This window comes from Rasamsonia byssochlamydoides, assembly GCF_041956645.1.
Source record: "Rasamsonia byssochlamydoides strain NRRL 3658 unplaced genomic scaffold VTN77scaffold_8, whole genome shotgun sequence".
NCBI lineage: Eukaryota > Fungi > Ascomycota > Eurotiomycetes > Eurotiales > Trichocomaceae > Rasamsonia > Rasamsonia byssochlamydoides.
The window spans coordinates 273422-296455 of record NW_027192391.1 but is presented as its reverse complement, the minus strand read 5'-3'; the positions used below and the strand labels follow the sequence as shown (position 1 = coordinate 296455).

Here is a 23034-nt window from a genome sequence, read left to right as displayed (position 1 = left end):
GCCAGATCGCAAGCTCCCAGAACGCCGACAGATTCGAATAGTGTAGGTATGTAATGTACTGTATGTACCTTCTGGGAGTAGTGTTTCCTGTATCAATTTGTAATTACTGTTATTATAATGGCTGAATAAACAAAACAAATGAATGGAGGAAGAAAGGAAGAAAGAATGAATGAAAAGATAATCTGTCACTATATACATACCTAGGTAGATACATAGGTAGTAGTAATTAATTACTAACTCGTATACCACGCCGTGCTATACTATACAGACATCATGCGGTCGTTAAGGAGTGTATATATACACACACACACTGTACATGTACATCACTATATAGCCTCGACTCAATCCGATGTAGATATCCAGACAAGAGGATGTTTTCATCCTCCCGTCTCCGTCTCAATATCCGGCTCTCTTCCCGTCAATTTCCCCAGTCCGACCTTCTTCCTGACCTTGTGCAGCGCGAACAGCGTCTCGTCCCTCGCAAAGACCGCGTTTCGTACGGGCTTCCACTGCATCAATCCCCGCTGTTTGCGTCGTTCGCTGCGCTTGTTTGCCTTGTTTGAGTTTGGATTTTGGTTCTTGGAGTGGATGGCAAGTGGTTGGGGTTGGGAAGAAGATGATGATGATGAGGAGGAGGAGGTGGTGGTGGTGGTGGATTCTTGGCTGGTTTCGTCGTCGTCGTTGTCGTCGTCGCGGGATGAGTCGGAGTTGCGATCGTTACTCTTCGAATCGTCGTTGCTCGTACCGTCAGCGCCTTGAGCAGGCTTATCCGCAGGAGGATTGGCAGCTTCGTCAACCTCAGGCTTCGCGATCTTCCTTCTCTGTTCATCTGTAGAGGCCCAAGCACCGTTCCGGTCAGCGCCCTCCTTGCGTTCCTCTGTATCGGCCTCCCGCATGTCACGCCCGTCCTCCGACTTCTGCACCTTCTGGACGACCTCCGGCGTGTCGACAGACACCTCCTGCGACCGCAGCCCCTCCGCGACGCACGCCTCCCACGTCTCATACGTCTCGCGACTCTTATTGTCCACCACAAACCGCCTGTGCGACTCATCCATGCCGGCCGAAAACCGCCCCGAGAACTGCAGTCGGCCGACTTCAGTCAAATCATCTAGCGTCTCCAGCTTCAGCTCCTTCCAGTTCTGCTCCGTGATGTAGTTCTGCGTCAGGCGATTCCCGCGCTTCGTTGTCCAGATCGGTAGGTCGATGGGTGTGTCCTCGTTGTCGACCAGATGCTGCAGCCATAGCACTGCGTATGCGGCTGCTCCTCGCTTGTTCGCGACGTGAAACTCGAACACCACAGGAGAGCGATACCGATACTTCACCGGCAACCGCACCTTCTGCGAACCCTGCGAGAGGTCAAAATAGCGCCCGCCATCTTCTTCCAGGTAACACACCGACCGCGGAAGCTGCCCGGTGCTCCCACCAGTACGAAACCGGATCTTCGCCTGGTGCGGGTAGTTCTTCACCGTGATCCCGTCCGAGGTGAATTCGAAGGTGCCAACATCCCATCCGAGCATGTTGGGCGGCAGCTTTGTTTCCACACTGCGGAACAGGAGTGAAATCCGGATTCGGCCAAATCCGATTCCCCCGGAAAGAGGATACCAGCGCGTCACTTGCGAGCGCGTCTTCATGACCTCCGACAGCTTCAGCGATACAACACCGAGAATGGGATCGTGCTCGCGATAGCGCTGGTCCCGAACGGTGACTGTGACAATTGCGGATCGCCAGTCGCGCACGAATCTTTCCGTGCCCGCGTTAAAGAATGGCTTGCTGCTAACTGCTTTGGCACGAGTACGATAGACCTAGAAAAGTCGTTTAGCAAGTATCTTGGGTAAAATTAAATTGAATTACTCACAAGCTGGTCGTTCAACAAGATCGTGCAATAGCTCGTAGGCAGATTCTTCCCCTGCTCTTCAGTGTTCTCTCCGCACTCTCTGGCAGGCTCATATTCTCTGCCCTTGCGATTTCCATTACTGCCCTTAATATTCTCCAGCTGCAAGTTGACGATCTGGTGGATGACAACATTGCAAATGCCGCTGGGCCAGAGCGGATCCGGAGGTGTGTGTTCGACGGCGTCTTCTTCTTCGTTCGTGATGACGCCCTTCTCGTCCTGCAAGCTGGGATCCTCCCGCAGCGTCTCTGGCAGCTCCTTGTTCTTCCCATCCGTCCGCAGCTCGCGTCTCAATTTCGGCTTCCCAAAGTAGCCCACCTCCCAGTGCAGCTCGCCCGGCATGTGGCTGCCTTCGTCCATGCCTTGCAGTTTCGACACCTGGGGGTACATCTTGCCCGGGTGTTGGATCATTTTCTGCATCGACAGCTCGACCTTTCCGACGATATCATCGGCCGTGTTGCGGTCCGAGTCCCACAGTTCGACGCTGAGCTGTTCATCCGCCTTGATGAGCTCGGGCGTGACGATCAACGCGGCCGACTCCTCCCAGACCGGATTGAGCTCGTCCGTAATGACCCGCGTGCAGTACATCGGCTTCCGGTACTTGGAGAACGACAGGTTGATATACGGATCGCTGCCACCACCTTTGCTGCCCCGTTTGTCCTGCTTGCTCAGTCCGATCGCCCGATGGATGCGGATCCACATGACCCCCAACGCCGGAGTCTCCTTTTCGATATCATCCCCTTTCAGCATCCTGCTGAGATCCAGGGACATCGATTTCGGGGCCACGTAGAGACTGGCGGCGGCGCCGATGGCATAGTTGACAAAGTTTGAGATCAGCGGCAGGTTCAAGATGTTGACTCCTGACTTCACCAGCGGAAAGCAACCCACGCGCAGATGTGGCAGCCCCATGAAACTGAACGTCATCGATTTGGCGAACGGCGGCTGAGGCGTCATCTCCAGTCGGATCCGCAGCGTTCCCACCAGCTCAATCAATTCTGCAAAAATGGGGAAAGGTACCCCGAAGAGACTCTTCACTCCGAGATAGAACACCAAGTGCATGTGCAAGTTCCGCGCCTTGGCAGAAGTGCTCTCTCCGCTAGGCTTTGCATGGTAAGCAAAGGAGACTTCAAGGTTGTAGTAGTCTCCGCCTTCCTCATCCGCTGCAGCTTCTTGGGGATCATTCTTCTTGTTCTCTTGGTGGATGTTGTTCTTCAGGTGCTGGACATGGCCATCTGGGAGAGATCGAGCGCTGAGTATCCGAATCGGGTTACTGCCCTGATCGATTCCCGCAACGCGGACATTCTCGATCATTCCTGGGACTGAGGCTTGCATGACGTCTTCGATCGTATCGGCCACCCCTGACAGCGCGTCGGGATTCAACAAACCCCATATCACGCCGAGAAAGGCGTTCATCCATTCCACCGATTCAGGCAGTAGGTTGGCAGTGGCCTAGCAGGCAGTCAATATAGTGACGCAGAGAATGCAAGAAGCAACGCACAGTTTCGCCTCTCAGTTGCTCGCTGCTCCATTCTTGATCCCTGCCACTTCGAATGACCTCCTTCGTCCAGAGATACACGCCGGATGCGAGACAGAAAGATAGCGGCAAAAGACCCCAGAGGGGGCCACCAAACATTCTTCCCAGAATGATTACCGCAACGACTATGCCCGCACAGAGGCCGTATGCACGCTTTTCGAGCTCATCAAACATGGGCTGGTAAGTAACGGAGGGAGTAGGATGGAACAGGATGTTCGTTTTCTCGCCATGAATCGGCACGTCGGACGTGGTGCCGTCGGCGATGGGGTCTGGGGGAGAGGTCACGTTCTGGTTGTACTTGTACTCTCGTAGATCCTGGCGAGGATCTGTCTTGATAGGCTGTTGCGTATTAACAGTGAATTCGTAAATAGCTCCAAGGAAATCAAAAACTTACCGTGGGCTTGCCCACGTTAGCATTGGGGACCGTAAGCTAGAGTCGTCGAAGTTAGTTAACAGGTCAACAGCACCTTTCTCTTTCGCATGTGGCTTCAACCTTCGGATCCCTAACATCCTTCACAAAATCCTTGCCAACATCCTCAATCTCAATCTCTTTCCCGGTAGTCGGGTCCGTCACCCGCCGGACGGGTGCTTTGGATGGCTTTTTTTCTTCCTCACGGCCTACAGCCTCTCCAGCGGCTTTCTTATGCTGCTCCTTCCGGCGGATCTCCTCGTCAATTTGCCTGTCGCGCTCTTTTTTCTCCCTGTCGAGACCTTCGATGAATTTCTGAATTGTGGGGATGGGATTGACTGCGCTCCAGTAGCCGCCGGGACGGTGCTGAGTGGCCATTGCGGCCTGTAGTCCTGCCCTGCAGCGGTTCTAAGCTGACAGATGGATTCGCTGACTAGGCGAGAGGGATGGATAGTTTCATGAAAGATCGATGGAGTAGCTCAGGTGCAGCTGGCGCTGAGAGACTGCGCAGCTGTCATCCGGAAGGCAGTCAGGGAGGAGGGAGAGAAAGATAATCTCTCATGCTGTAAAGCGACATGAAGACCTAAAAGTCACTCCTGGAGCTAGCTCTCGTATGTCTTGAAGAAAGCTTCCCCAGCTTCACTCGCTGATATCATCGAGTGGGAAGCTCTCATTGAGTTGGCGGTCCTACGTGACGACGTCATGACCGAGAGAGGCGACCAATCCGAGAGACATTCGGGACATTGGATCCAGCGGATGATGTGCATCCATGACTGTCGATAGTTACCGGCAGAGAAAACCTCAAATCTGATCTGGATCTTAATCGCCAGAGCTTAGCTACTGGCAATTACCAGCTGGATGCGGGACGATCTGGGGAGGAAAGACTAGCCTAGGCCAAGTCTGCGGAGTAGCGTCATATGCACCCGTTCTCGGCGTCTATCATCAGATAAGAGCACTGCTGTAGGTAGCAATAGTTCATAAGATAGGGGAGACGTGAACAGTATCTAGTCCTAAAGAATTCTATGGATGGTGATCATGAGATTGATGACAGGTAATGAGAATGTCAGCATATCCTTCTCATGCCCCAGTCTGATAACCCTATCCCTAATTAGGTAGTTGTATACACTCCATTAGTAGTCAGTATGTACAATGGAATGATGTAGTCATATTAAATGGAGCAATTCAGTCTTATTAGAAGGCGAGTTCTCTCTTATCTAGTACTGCTGTTCTGGTGAGAGTATGCCTGTAAGACCTCCTAAAAGGACTGATGTGTCTGTCGGTCTACTCAACCCTATCGGGACAGAGTGAAGCAGGAAGAAAAGTGTCGACTTCCAGCAAATTATCATTGTTTATTCTTATTATCGTTCTACTCCTCATGGTAGCAGACTCACTACCGAAACTCGGCGAGAAGGAAACTTCGGTATGCTGCAGGAAAGCCCTCGGAAGTTGAACTCCTGGGAATCCCGAGTTATGCCCGATGTCGGGGATGAGACTGCAGAGATGGGTCCATCCTCGTTATCATCATCCGAGGTTATCAACTGGACCAAGTTCAGGGTAGTCACGATAATTAATAGTTCGACGAAGTGCATGCATTAGGTAATGATGCGACGGGGGATGTTGAAATGGGGTCAATAGTAACACGGCCTAAACTTTCCAACTCGTAGTGAGAGTGAGGGGAAGTGTTGGCCTGGAAGAAGAAAGCATATAGAGAATTAACTCATTTAATTCATTATTGTGCTTTTTAAGGGGAATATTGAACAGACTGCTGTTCCTAGGAAACGGACTGTAATGCGTGGCGATTGGGTGTAGGAAGAGTGAGAAGATTCGATATACTCCATACTGTAGATCAGATATAGCTTAGCTACGCTACGTATCTAAACAGTTGATTTGGAAGGTTCCTGCAGTGATTGGTTAAACCCGAAGGGATTCATATCCGCCTCTATCGGTCAACAAGATAGCTCGTGGAGAATAGTGTGAGAGAGAAGAGTACCAGAAATATTATTTTACCAATAAGAAGGCAACAGTTCAAATATCTAATTCCAAGAAGTAATCTGAAGCAAAAAAGCGACAGAAATCACCATAGCGGATGATTGACGTGAACAACGCTTACTGGCTGTGGCACGGATGCTAGTGCCTGGAACTGTCTTCCGAGTGGATCATCTCTTCTCATCGACGTCAGGCTTGGCCAGATCATCCTCAACATTTTGGCAGAGGACAGCTCACCGTCTCACACTCGAAAGCTACGAAGGCTTATTGCTGCCAGTTCTTTAATTATTTCTGTTGCCATACTGGACCAGAGGACATCCTTCTCCCGTTCCTTATTCCTTCACTCAGCCAGCACACACCAGCTCTCGCTAGATCGCGCCAGCTCATCAGGTCGAAAGCTACACAAGTCCTCCGTATCGGAAGTTGAATTTCTTTGTAACTGCCAGCGTGCCTCTCGACCAGACAACCCTCTCAATGTCCTCAGAAGAATCGCCCGCTCAGCAGGCGGCGCGCCTGCGTCGTGAGCGTCGCGAGGCCAAAATCAGAGCCAGTGGAACCGCCCGGCTGGAAAAGATCACCAGCTTAAGCGGAAGGACGGTAGCAAGTGGTATGGCTTACTGTGTCTTGAACCTCTCATGCACGGATTTGCTGACGAGTGCCTGACGACGAACAGAGAGCGAAAGCCCTTCCCCGGCACCGCGACCAGTCTCGCCGGCAGTCGCTGTCTCAGAGCCAACTGAACAACCTCGACCGTCCCCATCGCCTATGCCCCCAGCATCCAAGGTCGAAGATCAGTCCCCGGAAAACATACAGGCGCAGCAGGAATATCTGCGGGCGCTGCTGCGCGCACATCCCCCAGAGCAGCAGCAACAACAAAAGATTGACGAAGATCCTACGATGAAGTTGCTCAGTGCCATGCTGGGAGGTCTGCCTGGTGGTGAAAATACAGCTCCTGGCTCTGGAGCAGCAAACTTATCGCCGTCCGATCTGACCTCTGCACTTGGTCTTCCGCCCTTTCTCTCAAAACTGCTCCTCGGCGGGGGTTCGCAGCCCCAGACACCGGAAGAACAGAAGCGCGAGTGGATTTGGAAGTTGCTCCACGTGTTCTTTGCACTGGCCATCGGGGTGTACCTGCTCGTGCTTATCGGATCGTCGGTGGCGACATATGGCAGTCAGCCCCCGCCGCCCGCTACGGCGCAGAATCCGTTTGTGATATTCATGACAGGGGAGCTACTGTTGAACGGAGCCAAGATGCTGCTGGCATCGCGTCAAGACGGGCAGTTGGGCAATCTCGCCACATGGACGCAGCTTGTTCGGAACCTAGCCCGGGATGGCAGCATTGCCGTGTTTGTGCTCGGGGTGGGCAGTTGGTGGAATGGAGGATGGCAGGCATCAGGAAGCACCTAAATAGAACTATCTAGTGCCTACCCACGTCTGTACCTAGGTAACCTAATAATTATTACAATAAAGATGAAACGAGGTTGCGTCTGAGTCCAGGGACAGGTCAAAGTGACTGCCAGTTAGAGAAAGGCTGTCAACCACCGTTGTTAAGGTTTCGACCACCATGGCACTGTGAATAATTCGTTTATCGGTTCATGAAACCTTGACGTGCAACGCTAACCGATGACAGTAGTCTGGACTATGTGGGAACCGGAAGCTAAATAAATTAACTGCCTGAGGCCAAATATTGAGGCTGCAATCTGGAAAGATCCGTGTAGGCCGCAAACTCGTAGCCATTTCTGCGTGTGGGTTATTATTGCCAAGTATGGAGTACCCGGTGAGCTACGGAAGTCTGCTGAATAATTCCCGGATAAAATCGCAACGCAACGCCCTCCCCCTATTGATCGCACTTGCATCGGGCTCTCGTTGGCGGGGAGGGGTGCATCGGGAAACGTTTAGTAGTCTAGCCACTGGGCCCTGTAGGAACAGGCCGATGCAGCTACCTAACAGGGATTGAAGACAGTTTCCGACCTCCCCCTTGTCATTTTTATTCAACTTAGTTGCAGGGGTTGCGAGCCTGGACTCCAGAGATAGGTTCACAACGTGCAGGGGAGTTTCTTGACGTGCTTGATAGTGTATTTATCTCGACCAGGGTTAGGTCATATACTCCGAGCTATCCTTACATTCAGGAGTCCTACGTATTAGCATATGCACAGGCAATAGCATCTTCTCAATACGGAGTACGGAGTATACAGAGATATACGAACTGAAGCCTCTGGTGTGTCGTTCCTCTCTGTTTCTTCTCGCCACCCGATCTCCCCCACCAGCTCTTGTGAGAAGCCGAGGGTGGAATCAACGATAGACATCATGATTATTCACGCCAACAACCCCATAACTTTATGGCATAATTCACTGGAGAGTTTGAGAGTTCAACAGACACCTGCTCCGTGCCATTTTGGGAGGATCTCCAACCATTTAACTCCAGAACGTGTCAGTTGATTGGTTCCTGGAGGCTCTTTGCACCGCACGCACGGTCCCTCCGATGTCATCGAGAGAGTTTCGCTTCTCCCATTCCGCATCCCACCCCGCCTCCAGTATCCCACATTCCTCTGTATTCAACCTGGGGAAGTCCGCCACCAACCGCGTCCTGTAATGACTTCGAATTGAACCTAGGTAATTCATAATGTTCTCTTGACAATGACGATTTCTGCTCGAATCAGCCGTTCATATAGCGAATCTGCCCTCCTCAGACTCTAGACACCCTGGAGAGCTGCCAATGAGAGCTGCCAACGAGATGCCAACGAGATGCCAACTCCCCAGTTGGCCTCCCCGGTCAGGAGCAATTGAGTGCAGCGGAGGAAACTGTTCGCCAATCATGATCTACAGTGCCTTATGAGCCACTGTTGTAGTGGCGCTCCATGCTTGCGATGCCTGCATCTCACCCCGGAGCAACGGAACTGTGAATGCTCATGTCCCCGCATGGCCGAGAAGCATGTTGGCGACATTGGCGCCTTCGGGACAAGGCTTAGGCTCTTAGCACCAGGAGGGGATAATGCCTACCTAGGTAGTTACTTTAGAAGACAGCCGGTGTAGCTTTCACTTTATTAGTGTTGAGATGGTTCGCTTCGCGCTAGAAATTGAGGCTTTTCTCGTGCTGCTGGGATCCCGAATATAAAGGAGCCAGCTTCCGCCACCCCGCGTCCTCCCATTTGCGTAACCACTATTCCCTCCCTTCCCGTTCGCTCCCCATTATTATTGTGCTTTGCCTCTAACCAAGCTTCCCCCTTACCGTCTGAATCCCTCCCTTGTAGATTCCCAGATCTGCTCTGAAGTGTGAGAGGGTTTTCTCTTCACACTCGCGGTCCGTGGTTCACGGGACCTTCTGGCGTATCACTCACCAAGGTAAGCAGAACCACTACGAGCTCCGGCTTCGGTGCAGCTGCCATCCCCGCTCGTGCCTGCGGCGGAGCAAATTGCCTGTTGTGGTAGCGTGCGCCAACTCGCCGTGGTTCCTTCCCAACTCACTCTCTTTCTCTCCTAAACGACAGTGCGTGCTAACTCCTGCCTCCCTCTGCCGAGAACCATATAGTTAAGATTACATCAAAAGCTCGCAATCATGTCTGAGGGAGCCGACCAGCCTCCCAAGTCCGCAGTGGTACGCTGAATTTTGAATTCCCGCTCTTTCCGGAGGGGCATTGCCAAATAAAAAAAAGTTGAAACCGTGCCAAACCCCATTATGCTGATGAAACGCAGGTGCTGGAGGCCCACGAAGCCGACACTTTCAATGTCCCCAAGGCATTCTACGAGAAACACCCGAGTCGCCCGCACCTGAGCGGTCTGGACGAGTACAAGAAGCTGTATGAGGAGTCGATCCGGGATCCCGATACTTTCTGGGCCCGAATGGCCCGGGAACTGCTCACCTTCGACAAGGATTTCCACACCACCCACACGGGCACTCTCGCTGGTGGTGACAATGCGTGGTTTCTGGGAGGTCGTCTGAACGCGTCGTTTAACTGCGTCGATCGCCATGCCCTAAAGAATCCTGACAAGGTCGCCATCATCTACGAGGCTGATGAGCCCAATGAAGGCCGCACCATCACCTACGGTGAACTGATGCGCGAAGTGTCTCGCGTCGCCTGGGTGTTGAAGTCCCAGGGCGTGAGGAAAGGCGATACCGTGGCCATCTATCTTCCCATGATCCCCGAAGCCGTTGTGGCCTTCCTTGCCTGCACCCGCATCGGCGCTATCCACTCCGTCGTCTTCGCCGGCTTCTCTTCAGACTCGCTGCGGGACCGTGTCCTCGATGCCAAGTGCAAGATCGTCATTACTGCTGACGAAGGCAAACGTGGTGGAAAGGTGATTGGTACCAAGAGGATTGTAGACGAAGCTCTGAAGCAGTGTCCGGACGTCACCAGTGTCCTGGTCTACAAGCGGACCGGGGCGGACGTGCCATGGACCAAGGGCAGAGACCTGTGGTGGCACGAGGAGGTCGAGAAGTTTCCCAACTACCTGGCTCCGGAATCCATGGATTCTGAAGATCCCCTGTTCCTGCTGTACACTTCCGGCTCGACGGGCAAGCCGAAGGGTGTCCTCCACACCACCGCGGGTTACCTGCTCGGGGCCGCAATGACCGGAAAGTATGTCTTTGACATCCACGAGGATGACCGCTTCTTCTGCGGTGGAGATGTTGGCTGGATCACCGGTCACACCTATGTCGTCTACGCCCCATTGCTGCTCGGCTGCTCCACCGTTGTCTTCGAAAGTACCCCAGCTTACCCCAACTTCTCTCGCTACTGGGATGTGATTGAGAAGCACAAGGTGACCCAATTCTATGTCGCCCCGACCGCCCTGCGTCTTCTCAAGCGCGCCGGAAACGAGCACATCCATCACAAGATGGAGCACCTGCGTGTCCTTGGATCGGTCGGTGAACCGATTGCCCCAGATGTTTGGAAGTGGTACTTTGAGGTTGTTGGCAAGGAGCAAGCTCACATCGCCGACGTAAGTTCCCCCAGGGCTGCTCGGGTAGGGTTGTCTGTAGTGCTAATTGTTTTCTCTCGAAATAGACATACTGGCAAACGGAAACCGGCTCGCACATCATCACCCCCTTGGGCGGTGTCACCCCTACGAAACCCGGCAGTGCCTCTCTGCCTTTCTTCGGTATCGAACCTGCCATCATCGACCCGGTCTCGGGCGAGGAGATCAAGGGCAACGACGTCGAGGGTGTCCTTGTCATCAAGAAGCCATGGCCCAGTATGGCGCGTACCGTCTGGGGTGCCCACAAGCGGTACATGGACACCTACCTGAATGTCTACAAGGGCTACTATGTGAGACCCTTCCTCCCTACATTCTTAAAAGAACTATAGCTGACCCCAATTCTTCCAGTTCACCGGCGATGGTGCGGGCCGTGACCAGGACGGCTACTACTGGATCCGTGGCCGTGTGGACGATGTGGTCAACGTGTCTGGCCACCGTCTCTCCACGGCAGAAATCGAGGCCGCTCTGATCGAGCATCGTAAGTTTTTTTTTTTTAAAAAAAAAGGAGTGCCTGGGTGAATTCGATGGCTAACTGATCCTGCAGCCATGGTTGCTGAAGCGGCGGTCGTCGGAATTGCGGACGAACTCACCGGCCAGGCGGTTAACGCGTTTGTCTCTCTCAAGAGTGGCAACGAGAGCAACGAGCAGGTGCGCAAGGATCTTGTGATGCAGGTGCGCAAGTCCATCGGACCATTCGCCGCACCCAAGGCTGTCTACGTCGTGGACGATCTCCCCAAGACCCGCAGCGGCAAGATCATGCGTCGTATTCTGCGCAAGATCCTGAGTGGTGAGGAGGACAGCTTGGGTGACACTTCTACGGTAAGTGTTTTTGCTTTGCACATCGGACTCGTATCCGGAATTGAACAAGCGCTAACGGTGTTGAACAGCTGTCGGACCCGAGCGTGGTGAGCAGAATCATTGAGACCGTCCACGCTACCCGCAAGTAAATAGAGCTATGAAAAACGACAAGGAAAGAGAATGAACGAGAAAGAGAAAATATGTACATGTGTCAGTATATAACAAGGCACGAACAAACTGATGGATGACCACGAAACTGGGCGAGAATCCCTTAAAACAGTGCACCCGCGAGAAAGGGCAAGACAGGCGACCTGACTGGCTCCTGGGATGGATGGATGATTACCCACTGTGTTAATAATTAGCGCTCAAATATCCTTCGGCGTGATTCCCATATCCATTGTTACCATAGTTGCATTATTAAATCCATACGCTTCAACGAGTTGATATTACATATATACCCAACGGTTCTGGATACCTCCGGCAGGACCGTAGACACCGTCGCACCTGGACCATTGTAGATCCGGTTTTTTTTTTAGAAAAATTTTTCGCTGGAAGTAATTAGGAAACTTTTGTCACCCGGTTTATTTACTTCAGGCAAACCTCCTTCGGAGTACTGTACTGCGGTGCGATGCTCTTGGTTGGCTCGAGTCAAGGCAGTGGTTAGTTAGTCGTAAGGTTGCTGAGTCAGCAAAATCACATGACCTTCCCGTTGCTACGTACCATTCACTGCAGCGCTTTGGTGGCGCTCGGAACAGTGGGCTCCTTAGGTCATTGAGGTGTTGCTGAGGCTGGTCGCCTGCCTAAGTCTCTTTAAGCGAATGCAGGCCCGCCCTTCTTACTTAACCTCCTCCCAGCTTCTCTTCCCCCCAGCAGCGCGTCTTTGCCATCCGCCTTCTTCTCTCTTTCCTGCCCTCCCCCAACCCTCCCTCTTCTTTTCCTCTCAGCTTCGCGAACTCGATCAGGGCAGATAATTCGGACCATCCGCAGCGTGTGGATATCTTTTTCGCCCGCTTGCCACACGTCAACAAGCGGCAATCCCCAGTTTTTTCTTCCGGGCAACCAAGCGCGTCGCGATCGTCCGTTCATATTTAATCACCTACCTTTGTCCATTTTATTTTCCTTTTTCGCACTTACACACTACTTCCTTCACACTCACACTCATCATCACCCGCACCCGCTGTGGCGAGTCGCTTGCTTTACTACTGTCTTTCACCATACCGTGTCAAATCTCTTTCGCATCTTTCATCGCTCTAGCCGAATGAATTCATAAAGACAGGCGACAATGTCTTTTGGTGGATTCGGTGGCTTCGGCCAAAACAACCAGCAACAGAGCTCTGGGTTTGGCTCAGGCTCTGGATTTGGAGGAACGAGCTCTGGAGGTAGGTGATGCTTGGTTTTCCCTGTCGCTTTCTTTTTTTTTTTTGGATCGTCGACAGTCGACTCTTGTTTACTGCTTCACTCTTCTCTCCCCTGGTTACCCTGGTGTTCTTGGCGTCGACGTACATTCAGTGGATTCGGAATCGACAAAATAAGGTGGCAGGAAAAGGACCTCGACGTCGAACCGGACACCTACAAGAGAGGGAACCCCATCTGAGTTCAGTTGTCTGACCGCGTGATCACCTATCAATTATAGGCTTTGGAAGCACCTCGTCCCCCTTCGGTGCCGGCAATACCTCTGGTGGCGGTCTGTTTGGGAACACTTCTGGCGGCTTTGGCTCCGGTGGCGGTATGTGCCCGACCTCAACTTCCCACGACTCAGCATGGCCTCCCTTCTCTGCCTGTCTCTGTGTCTCTATATCTCTTGGATCGACTTCGTGGACGGCCGGAAGCTGGTGAAAGGCTTCGATATGTGACCCAGGACCGGCCCTTCACCATCTTCTGCCTGTCCAGGGTCTTGAAAAACAGTGCTCCAGGCGTGCTTATCCATGGCGCCTTGCGGTTCGCAGTCAGGATGCTCAGCGCATCTGCATGGACTGAACCCGACGGATCGACTGTGTTTCCTGCCTATCTTCTTGTTTTACCTTTGGTCCTTGCTGTCTTGTTCCCTCGCTCATTCATGTCTCTTGTCGTCACAGCTACTAACATGAGAATCTTATAGGGTTCGGCTCCACAAACACTCAGTCTAATTCGTTGTTCGGAGGTCAGAAGACAGGATTCGGGACCACGACCACCTCTGGTGGCAGCCTCTTCGGAGGAAACACCGCCACGTCGGGCGGTACTGGATTTGGAGGCTTCGGCTCGACTAGCAATACAGGCTTTGGTAGCACCGGGACCACTGGCGGTGGTCTCTTCGGAAACAAGACAGGAGGCTTTGGAAGCACCACTGGCACGAGTGGCTTCGGAACTGGAGGCGGTTTTGGTTCTACGACGGGTTCCTCAGGGTTTGGCACTGCCTTCGGCGGAGGGGTGCCCCCTTGCGAGGGTACTGGAGGCACCCCTTACAATCCTGTCAATGAGAAGGACCCCGGAACCTCTACAACCAGCTCGTACCAGAGTATCACTTACATGCAACCCTACCAGAAATACTCGTTCGAGGAGCTCCGTCTAGGTGACTACAACCAGGGCCGTCGATTTGGAAATGCAAGTGGACAAGCTGGTGCATTTGGCACCTCCGCTTTTGGGAGCACTGGCTTCGGTCAGCAGACTACCACTTCGGGCTTCGGCACTACGGGTGGTTTTGGTAGTGGTACGAGCGCGCCGTCCGCCTTCGGTCAGACACAAACCACCGGAGGCTTTGGCACTGGCACGGCCACCTCGAACCCCTTGTTTGGCGGTAACAAGACGGGCACTTCTCTTTTCGGAGGGACCTCAACCACCTCCCAGCCCAGCTTGTTCGGTGGAACGACATCGACCTCGGGTGGCTTCGGCAACACAGGTGGTACTACGTTTGGATCCGGTGGCTCCCTCTTCGGGAACACGAATACACAGCAAAATAAAGGGCTATTTGGAAGCACGACAGGGACCGGTTTTGGAAGTGGCGGTTTTGGACAGACTTCCACCAGTACCTCGAACCCCTTCGGTGGCACCACCACCACCACCACTTCTACCACTACCCCATTCGGAGGCCAGCAGCAACAGACTGGTACAACTGGTTTCGGCGGTTTTGGGCAGCAAAATCAGAACCAGAACCAAGGCAAGGGACTCTTTGGAGGCCTCGGGACTGGCAACCAGCAACAACAGACCGGTGGTGGCTTATTCGGTGGTACCAGCGCAGGTGGCTCCCTCTTCGGACAGAATAATCAGCAGCAACAAAGCACGGGCTCCCTCTTCGGGGGGCAGACTCAGCAGACGGGCACTGGTTCCCTGTTTGGTGGAAATCAGCAACAGGATCAGAAACCGGGTCTGTTTGGCAATCTGGGTACCAGCACTACGAACACTGGCACATCCGCGTTTGGCGGCTTCGGACCCAATCAGACTACTCAGACTACCACCTCGAGTCTTTTCGGTAACACCCAGAACCAGCAGCAACAGCAGAAGCCAAGTCTCTTTGGAGGCACTGGCACTGGAACTTCTCTGTTCGGACAGAGCACTACTACACAAAATACCGGGTCGCTCTTCGGCAACACGCAAAACCAACAGCAACAGACTGGCGGGTTTGGCACCAGCAGTCTCTTCGGTTCTACCCAGCAGAACCAGCAGCAGCAACAACCTCAGCAGCAGCAGCCGGCCCCCGGCAGTCTTCAGGCTTCCCTCCTGGACGGTAACCCGTACGGCAACCAGTCTATCTTCTCCGGCTTGCCCGCTCCCAACGCCCCCAGCCCCGGTCCTCTGGCGACACCATTGTCTGCTAGCATGAAGCAGAAGCAGCGGACCCCTCTACCGGTCTACAAGATCACACCGAATGCCGCCAATCGTCTGATTACGCCACCCAGGCGCCAGGGTTATGGATTTTCCTATTCTACTTACGGCAGCCCATCGAGCACGTCTAGTGTCTCCAGCCTCGGCGGCAGCCTTCTTGGTGGTAACAGCCTGCGCGCAAGCGTCAATGGCAGCTTTAGTCGTAGTTTCGGAAAGAGTTTCTCTACCAGCAATCTCCGGAAGACCTTCGACCCGGACAGCGACAGCGTCTTGGCTCCAGGCGCCCTGACCAGCTCTAACGCGCGGTACTCGAGTGGCAGCCTCAAGCGATTGACTATTGACCGCAGCTTGAGGAGCGACCTGTTCCAGCGCCCCGCATCTACGCCTGCTGCTCCTATTACGAACGGCGAGGATGCTGGGCAGCAGAGTGACAAGCTGAAGAAACGGGTCAGCTTTGATTCTCGCTCTCAGGAACCGGACGGAGACACGAACGGGGCGATTGTCCGTGCCGAGACTGAAAGCCCTGAACCGACTGCGGAGGAGCTCGGGTTCCTCCGATCAATCCGCAAGAACGGACACGTCAACGGAGTGAATGGTACGACTGAGACCTCGGCCCAGCCGGAAATGGAACAAGTGCGTGGAAATGAACTCGCTGTTGTCCACGAGAACGCCGAAGATTCAACGGCCAGAAATGGGTTATCGAAGGCCCCGACTGTTCCCGCCGGCGATCCTCAACCGGGCGAGTACTGGATGAAGCCGTCTCGCGCCGAGTTGAGCAAGATGAGCCGTGAGCAGCTGAAGCATGTGGAAGGTTTTACTGTTGGCCGTAAGCTCTGCGGTCAGGTCACGTTTGATCGGCCCGTCGACCTCACCACGGTCGACCTGGATCAGCTCTTCGGTGGAATCGTCCAAATCAACGTGCGGAGCATTACCGTTTATCCGGATGATGCTCAGAAACCCCCGAGGGGTAAAGGTCTCAATGTCCCGTCGACGCTGCGGATCGAGAATTCCTGGCCTCGAGGTCGTGATAAGAAAGTGCCTTCGGCTGTCACCAGCGGTCCTCTCTATGAAAAACACGTGGAACGTTTGAAGAAGGTCCACAACACCGAGTTCGTGGCTTACGAGAAGGACACCGGAATTTGGGTCTTCAGGGTTCCTCACTTCACCACATATGGTCTTGAGTACGAGGACGAAGGTGAGAGCTTCAACCACAGCACATTGAGTGCCGCTCCTGACACTCCGACTCCGAAGGCTCAGTCTCCCGCTACCCGCACGTCACTGGACAACACCTTTAATTCCGAACCGACTTCGAGCTTCTCGGTCGACGAGTCCTTCGTTGGGTCCGTGGCCGGAGTTGATGATGACACTTTCGATTTTAAGAAACGCAAGATAGTCCCTGGTGCTTTTGGCAATCAGATGGAGGAACATGAGGATGAAGAAATGGGATCGGCAGAAGATGAAGATGAAGAAGGGTCTTTTTTAGAGGACGGCTCCACGGGTTCAACTGAGCGTGATGAAGAAGAAGAAGAAGAAGAAGTTACCGAAAGTCAGCAATCTGTCGACGAATCAGAAGTTGGATCCGATGAGGATGGAGATATGGAGATGGCGGGCTCCTTCCCAACTCATCACACCGTGGAGCAGGAAAACACAACACGCACCGTCATGACAAGTTTCGAAGACACTCAGCGCTCGATGCCGTGGGGCACACCTGCGAAGCCGCGTCTTGATCTCAGCGGCGATTGGGCGGAACAGTTGCAGAGAACCATCAGCCCGAGGAAGCAGGATCGTGATGCGCTGCGAAAGATACAAGCCAACGCATTTACGGACAGGAAGCTGCAGGACGACACTCCGAAGAAGGCATCGCCGGCAGGTGGTCGGCAGAAGGGGTTCACAACCAGCATCGATTTGATGAATTCATTGTTCCAGCAACCGAAGAAGAACGGGAAGTCTCCGGCCAAGAAACAGAATGGGCAGGTGAAAGGTTTTGAGGTTTGGACCCCTTCCAATCATTATTTTCCGCAAGAACTGCCGTGTACTTAGGAGCTTGGGCCGTAAGCCCAGTCTCAACCCTAGTTAGGTCTCACCCAGAATGAAATGTGATTAAGCTAAACTTTTATCTTTGTTTCTATGCAGTGGCCGTATGCGAAGAAACCGAAGACTTTTGCCAGCAGCACGAACGAGTTGACCGAAGACGATATTGCGTTCCATCACTCCTTCAAGCCTCGATGGGGACCTATGGATTCCATCATCAGCGTGAAAAACGACATGAGGGAATCACTGCCTGATCCAGGAAAGCCGTGGGAGCAAGGCTTTTCCGTGACGAGTGAGGAACGAGATATCGTCGTACTGGCTTTTAAGAGGACTCCGGAGGTTGGTCCCCATTACACTAGTATCATGTCGACCGACACCACTAACAAACGTAGCCCACCGATATATTAGAAGCGCAGAGGCGACAATCTGTTATCCGTCTAATTGATGGCATCCCCTTTGCTCGAAACGCGAAGTCTGATTTTAGGCCATTCATCCAGCTGTCTGCGGGGTCTGATTTGGAACGGCATGTTTGGCAGCTCGCCAACATCCTTTTCAATGACGACATCGAAGACGATATCTCCGCTGGTGTTCCGGCTCAACTCAGGAAGAAGTTCATTCACCGCATCAAGAAGGACCGATTGAGCCGGTTGTGGGAGAGCATCGTCCGTGAGAAGCACAGCCAAGACTTGGAGAAGATTGCATCTCCGGAAGAGCGAGCTCTGATCTTGCTCACGTTCCACCGCGTTGAAGAGGCGTGTAAGACCTTAGTGGAAGGTGGAAACTTGCATCTGGCGACCTTGCTTTCGCAAATTGGCCGAGACAAGACAATCCGCATGGATATGCAGAAACAGGTCGAATCGTGGCGCAAGCACAACGTCTATTCTGAGATGAACGAACCCATCCGCGCTCTGTATGAACTCCTTGCCGGCAACGCTCTCCGCAGCGAGGGACGGCCGTCTGGTGCAGTGGAAGACCGCGCCTCGACGTTTACCTTCTCGGAAAGGTTTGAACTGGATTGGTTCCAGGCCTTTGGACTCCGGCTGTGGTACGGCATCACAGACGACGAGCCGATCGAGGCCGCTGTTTCTCGCTTCCTCCATGACCTGACGGAGGGGGATGAGCCCGCGTTTCCCTTCCCACCGCATCTGGAGGGTGCTCGTGACGATCTGCGCCATAATCAGAATGCTTTGAGCCGGGAGTCTCCGCTTTGGGTCCTGCTGAAGGTCTATGCTGTGACTGCCGGTAGTGCAGACGCTTCGGGCCTTCCTAAGCTTGAGCTCCCTGCAGCGGTGCTTCCAGAGTCGGTGTCTGGTGATCGCCTTGCGAATCGTCTGTCGTTCCAGCTGCATCAGGTCATCACCTCGGTTGTTGGCCGTCATGATGCGCTTATCGTGGATACAGCTCGGGCCGATCAGCTGGTTTGGGATTATGCGTGGGAGCTCAGCGCATCTGGTCGGATGGAGCAAGCGCTGTTTGTCCTTCTCCATCTATCCCGCGCTGTGGATCGAGAGCGCAGTGTGAAGGAGACTCTCGCCCGGTTTGCCGCGCAGTTGCCGAGTCCTGTGACTGCTAACGGTACCCCTGACGCTCGCTGGCAGTATCTCACCAATGATCTGCAACTGCCTGAAGCGTGGATCTGGGTTGCGAAGGCGCTTCACGCTCGCGATCTGGGCGACGCTGCGAATGAGGTGCATTATCTCATCCGCGGCAAGAACTGGAACGAGGCGCATGCGACGTTCTGCCGTGAAGTGGGACCGCGGACGATCATCGAGCGCGACTACAACACTCTGCAGAAGCTGTTGTCTGGTTTCGGGGATGCGCCGGAGCGCAAGGTGCGAGGCTGGACAAGCGGTGGGGCGGTGTACGAGGACTTCCTACGTCTGGTGACGGCCAAGACCGGTCAACGCGACCAGGCCTGCCTCAAGCGTCTTGTTGGGTCGCTGGTCGTGATGGGTGAGAAGGTCAAAGGTTCGGGTGCAGAAGGACTGAACGAGCGGGTGGCCTTTATGGAGATGAGCAGGGTGGTTGCTGGCTGGTGTGTACGGGAGGACAACGTAAGTCGACCGTCTCGTTCTGCAGATGCATCTGCAGTGCTGACCGATTACCAGGCCGTCGAACTGTCTGCCATTCTCAAACTTCCTCTGACGGGAGATGCGCGGGTGATGCATACAGTGGAGATCAGTCGGAGGTACTACAATGCGGTAATGGCGAGTGCGTATTGACAGTAGGCTAGAAGAGAAGCATGGAGACGGCGACGGCGACGGCGACGGCGACGACTTTTTGTATCATTTTCCCGTTCTTGTCATATTTCCATCTTACACCTCCAGTCCATACATATCATATGTCTGTCTGTCCAAGAGCGATGACACCTATTTTATTTCGATGACACGCTGCTACTGCTACTGCCTGTATTCTATTCTAGTCTGGATGTTTTTAGATGTTTCTTCTAAGTTCTTTTCTGATTGGCGAGATGTGTAATAAAATAAAAGTTGTTATATTATCAGTCGTGATTACTTGAATATTCTGTATGGTGCTGGATCTAGATTGACATTCTGTGTTCTTCTGTCTGTTATGTACAGTATAGTTATAGCATAGGTAGTCAATCCATCAGGTTTGGATCGCAGCCCGTATAGTCTTGGTCTATAGGTACTACCTAGGTAGGTAGTAGGTAGGGAGGCAACCAACCATCATTCTCATTCTCATTCTCACTCAGTCAGGCTTATGATTAATGATTTCTCTGCACGTCTACTAATTATTTATATTAACTTGACTCAGGTGTATTGCAAAAACGCAAAAGAAATCCATTTATTCATTTATTCTGCTTGTTTTTTTCCCCCTCGCTCGGATTCATTTTTGATTTCGGTTCGGAGAGAGAGCGGATAAATATTAACTTATGTACAGTACATACTTCTCTAGTTAGTTAACATCACAGCTAAGTAAGTCCAAGTCCAAATCAACAACAGCAGCATTCATTATTTACTTAGAAGTATCTTTGTTTGCCTTTTTTTTTTTGGTTTTGTTTTTTGTCTTGTTGTTTTGGACCGGGCCTCCTACCCGATCGTCTGAGACCGGTTCCGGCAGAGGGAACCAATAAGGGACGCTGAACTATGAGGAGTATTCCCGGAACCGGGCCTGAATCGATCTACCTACCTAGGTATATATATATAGACTTCTATTAGACTGGCCTGCAGAGGCAAGTATCAGGGGCATCCTCGCTAATTGATTGATTACATGGATTGATTGACGATTGATGATCCTTGCTTGCTTGCTTGCTTGTCGCGTGGGTTGGGGTTCATAGGATTGATTTTGCTCTGCTCGACAGAATAGGTCAGCCCTAAGCAAGCGGTGAAAACAGGATCGATATATCGAGAAAGAAAGAAAGAAAGCTCGAGCTCTTTCTCTCTCTATCGCCTTTTTTTTTCTTCTCCTATCTATCAACTTTCACTTTTTTTAAAAAAAAATTCTCATTTTCTCCCCCCGGGCTGTACTGTTCTCAGCTACCTTATTACATGCCTAGCTCATTACCTGCTACACGCGTTCTGTGGATGATTAAATGATACGGATCCCAATTGATTCCTCCGTGGATGATCTCAGCAGGTTTCACTTTCATCTCTCAACTATAACGCATCGGTTAGCCAGTGAGTGCAGTACAATATCCTATGCTACAACTATTACTGTGGTATAGTGTGGTTCAGGTGTGTATATACGTCCATTCCAGTTATTCTCCTGTGTCTTTGGAAAACCAGACCCATAGGGTTTGTAATCTACGCATGCTAATTCCACTTTCATCGGCAGATTATATACTTGCAGACATGACAGACGACAACAAGGACAATGTCCCGCCAGATCAGAATCTGGACAACACCGGTAGCGACGGTGGAATCGCTCTCGACGAGAAGAAAGCAGACCCCGAGGCTCAGAAAACGACAACGACAACCTCAACCACAAATCAACCAGCGTACACCGCGTTCACGACGTCCGAGAAATGGTTCATAGTCATCATGACGAGCATGGCGTCCTTCTTCTCCCCCCTCTCAGGACAGATCTACTACCCTGTCATGCCAGCCCTGGTGCAGAGCTACCACCTGACCACCGCACTTGTCAACCTCTCCATCACGACCTACATGGTCCTGCAGGGCCTCGCGCCCAGCTTCATGGGCACGTTCTCCGACGCCAGCGGCCGGCGGCCGGCGTATATCCTCGCGTTCGTCATCTACACGGCAGCCAACATCGGACTCGCCTTTCAGGACAGCTTTGCCGCGTTGCTTGTGCTGCGGTGTCTGCAGAGCGCGGGCAGCAGCGGCACTGTCGCATTTGGCTACGGCGTCATCGCCGACGTGACGACGACCGGCGAGAGAGGGAAGTTCTTCGGCCCCATGGCGGCGGGCATCATGGTGGCGCCGGCCCTGGGACCAGTCATCGGCGGTCTGCTGGCGCAGTTCCTGGGCTGGCGGAGCGTGTTCTGGTTCCTGGTCATCATCAGCGGGTCGTATCTCGTGGCATACGTGGTCCTCGTGCCGGAGACGTCGCGCAAGATCGTTGGAGATGGCAGCGTCCCGCCACAGGAGTGGTGGAGGATGTCCTTGCTGCAGTACCTCGCGGCACGACAGCGACGGAAGAAGATGACGGCGGAGGAGAAGCAGGCGTACGATCAGGCCCAGCGAGCACTGCAGGAAGACAACCGCAGACGAAAGATCGGCTTCCCGAACCCGTTGCGTTCGTTCGCCATTCTAGCAGAGAAAGACGGCCTGGTTATCATCACCTATGTCGGGCTGCTGATGTTTGCGAACCTGGTCCTGATGACCAGCACGCCGAATATCTTCCCCATGCTGTACGGATATAACGAGCTGCAAGTCGGGCTCTGTTTTCTGTAAGCTGGCTGCTCTATTACTCCAGGTGATTTATACTCATGTCTTACTTCTCCAGCCCCCTCGGCATCAGCGCCTGCCTTGGCGCCATCCTCAACGGCAAAATCCTCGACCTCAACTACCGGCGCACAGCGCGCAAACTAGGCGTTTCGATCGACCGCAAACGCGGCGACGACCTGCGGGATTTCCCCATCGAAAGGGCACGTCTCGAGCCGGTATTCTTCTTCCTGGTTCTGCAAATCGCCGCCTTCCTGCCCTACGGCTGGGTGCTGGAGCGCCGCGCGCCGCTTGTCGCGCCACTGATTCTGCAATTCATCATGGGCCTCGGCGTCGTCGCGTCGTCGAATACCCTCAGCACGCTGCTGGTCGATATCTTCCCCGATAGGCCGTCGACGGCCAGCGCTGCGTGCAATCTGGTGCGATGCCTGCTGGGCGCTGTGGGCGCTGCGGTGGTCGACTACATGCTCAGCGGGATGGGGTGGGGATGGAGCTTCTTCTTTGTCGGTATGGTGATGCTCGTCGCGATGGGGTTGTTGTGGGTGGAGATGAGGTTTGGGATGAGGTGGAGGAGGAAGCGGTGGCAGCGGTTGGAGAAGGAGAAGAAGAAGCAGGCAACTTCGACTTGATCAATCAGTACCTTTGGCCGTGTTCTGCTGACGCATGGTCCACGCATCTAATGTGGAAACAAACAGACAACCATTCTGATTGTCGTCTCGATCTGATGATCAGTCTATAATTCATGTTC

General features: G+C 53.2%; 4 protein-coding genes across 4 annotated transcripts; 3 read left to right on the top strand and 1 right to left on the bottom strand.

Annotated features, from left to right (window-relative positions):
* Nucleotides 1–377: 377 nt before the first annotated feature.
* Nucleotides 378–4212, bottom strand: VTN77DRAFT_8933 (uncharacterized protein; the record flags this gene model as incomplete). Its single annotated transcript, XM_069425485.1, has 5 exons — nucleotides 378–1802; nucleotides 1856–3340; nucleotides 3390–3764; nucleotides 3820–3855; nucleotides 3919–4212. The coding sequence occupies 5 exons, from the start codon at nucleotides 4210–4212 to the stop codon at nucleotides 378–380; spliced, it is 3615 nt and encodes a 1204-aa protein (XP_069280810.1).
* Nucleotides 4213–6294: 2082 nt separating this feature from the next.
* VTN77DRAFT_8932 (uncharacterized protein) lies at nucleotides 6295–7227 on the top strand (the record flags this gene model as incomplete). Its single annotated transcript, XM_069425484.1, has 2 exons — nucleotides 6295–6427; nucleotides 6494–7227. 2 exons carry the CDS (start codon nucleotides 6295–6297, stop codon nucleotides 7225–7227), a joined length of 867 nt encoding a protein of 288 aa, XP_069280809.1.
* A 2149-nt stretch (nucleotides 7228–9376) lies between these two features.
* Nucleotides 9377–11741, top strand: VTN77DRAFT_8931 (uncharacterized protein; the record flags this gene model as incomplete). The annotated part of the gene is made up of 6 exons (XM_069425483.1): nucleotides 9377–9415; nucleotides 9514–10758; nucleotides 10824–11084; nucleotides 11143–11272; nucleotides 11339–11613; nucleotides 11682–11741. 6 exons carry the CDS (start codon nucleotides 9377–9379, stop codon nucleotides 11739–11741), a joined length of 2010 nt encoding a protein of 669 aa, XP_069280808.1.
* Nucleotides 11742–12874: 1133 nt separating this feature from the next.
* Nucleotides 12875–19643, top strand: VTN77DRAFT_8930 (uncharacterized protein; the record flags this gene model as incomplete). The annotated part of the gene is made up of 5 exons (XM_069425482.1): nucleotides 12875–12971; nucleotides 13691–17379; nucleotides 17524–17760; nucleotides 17814–19475; nucleotides 19530–19643. 5 exons carry the CDS (start codon nucleotides 12875–12877, stop codon nucleotides 19641–19643), a joined length of 5799 nt encoding a protein of 1932 aa, XP_069280807.1.
* Nucleotides 19644–23034: the final 3391 nt, after the last annotated feature.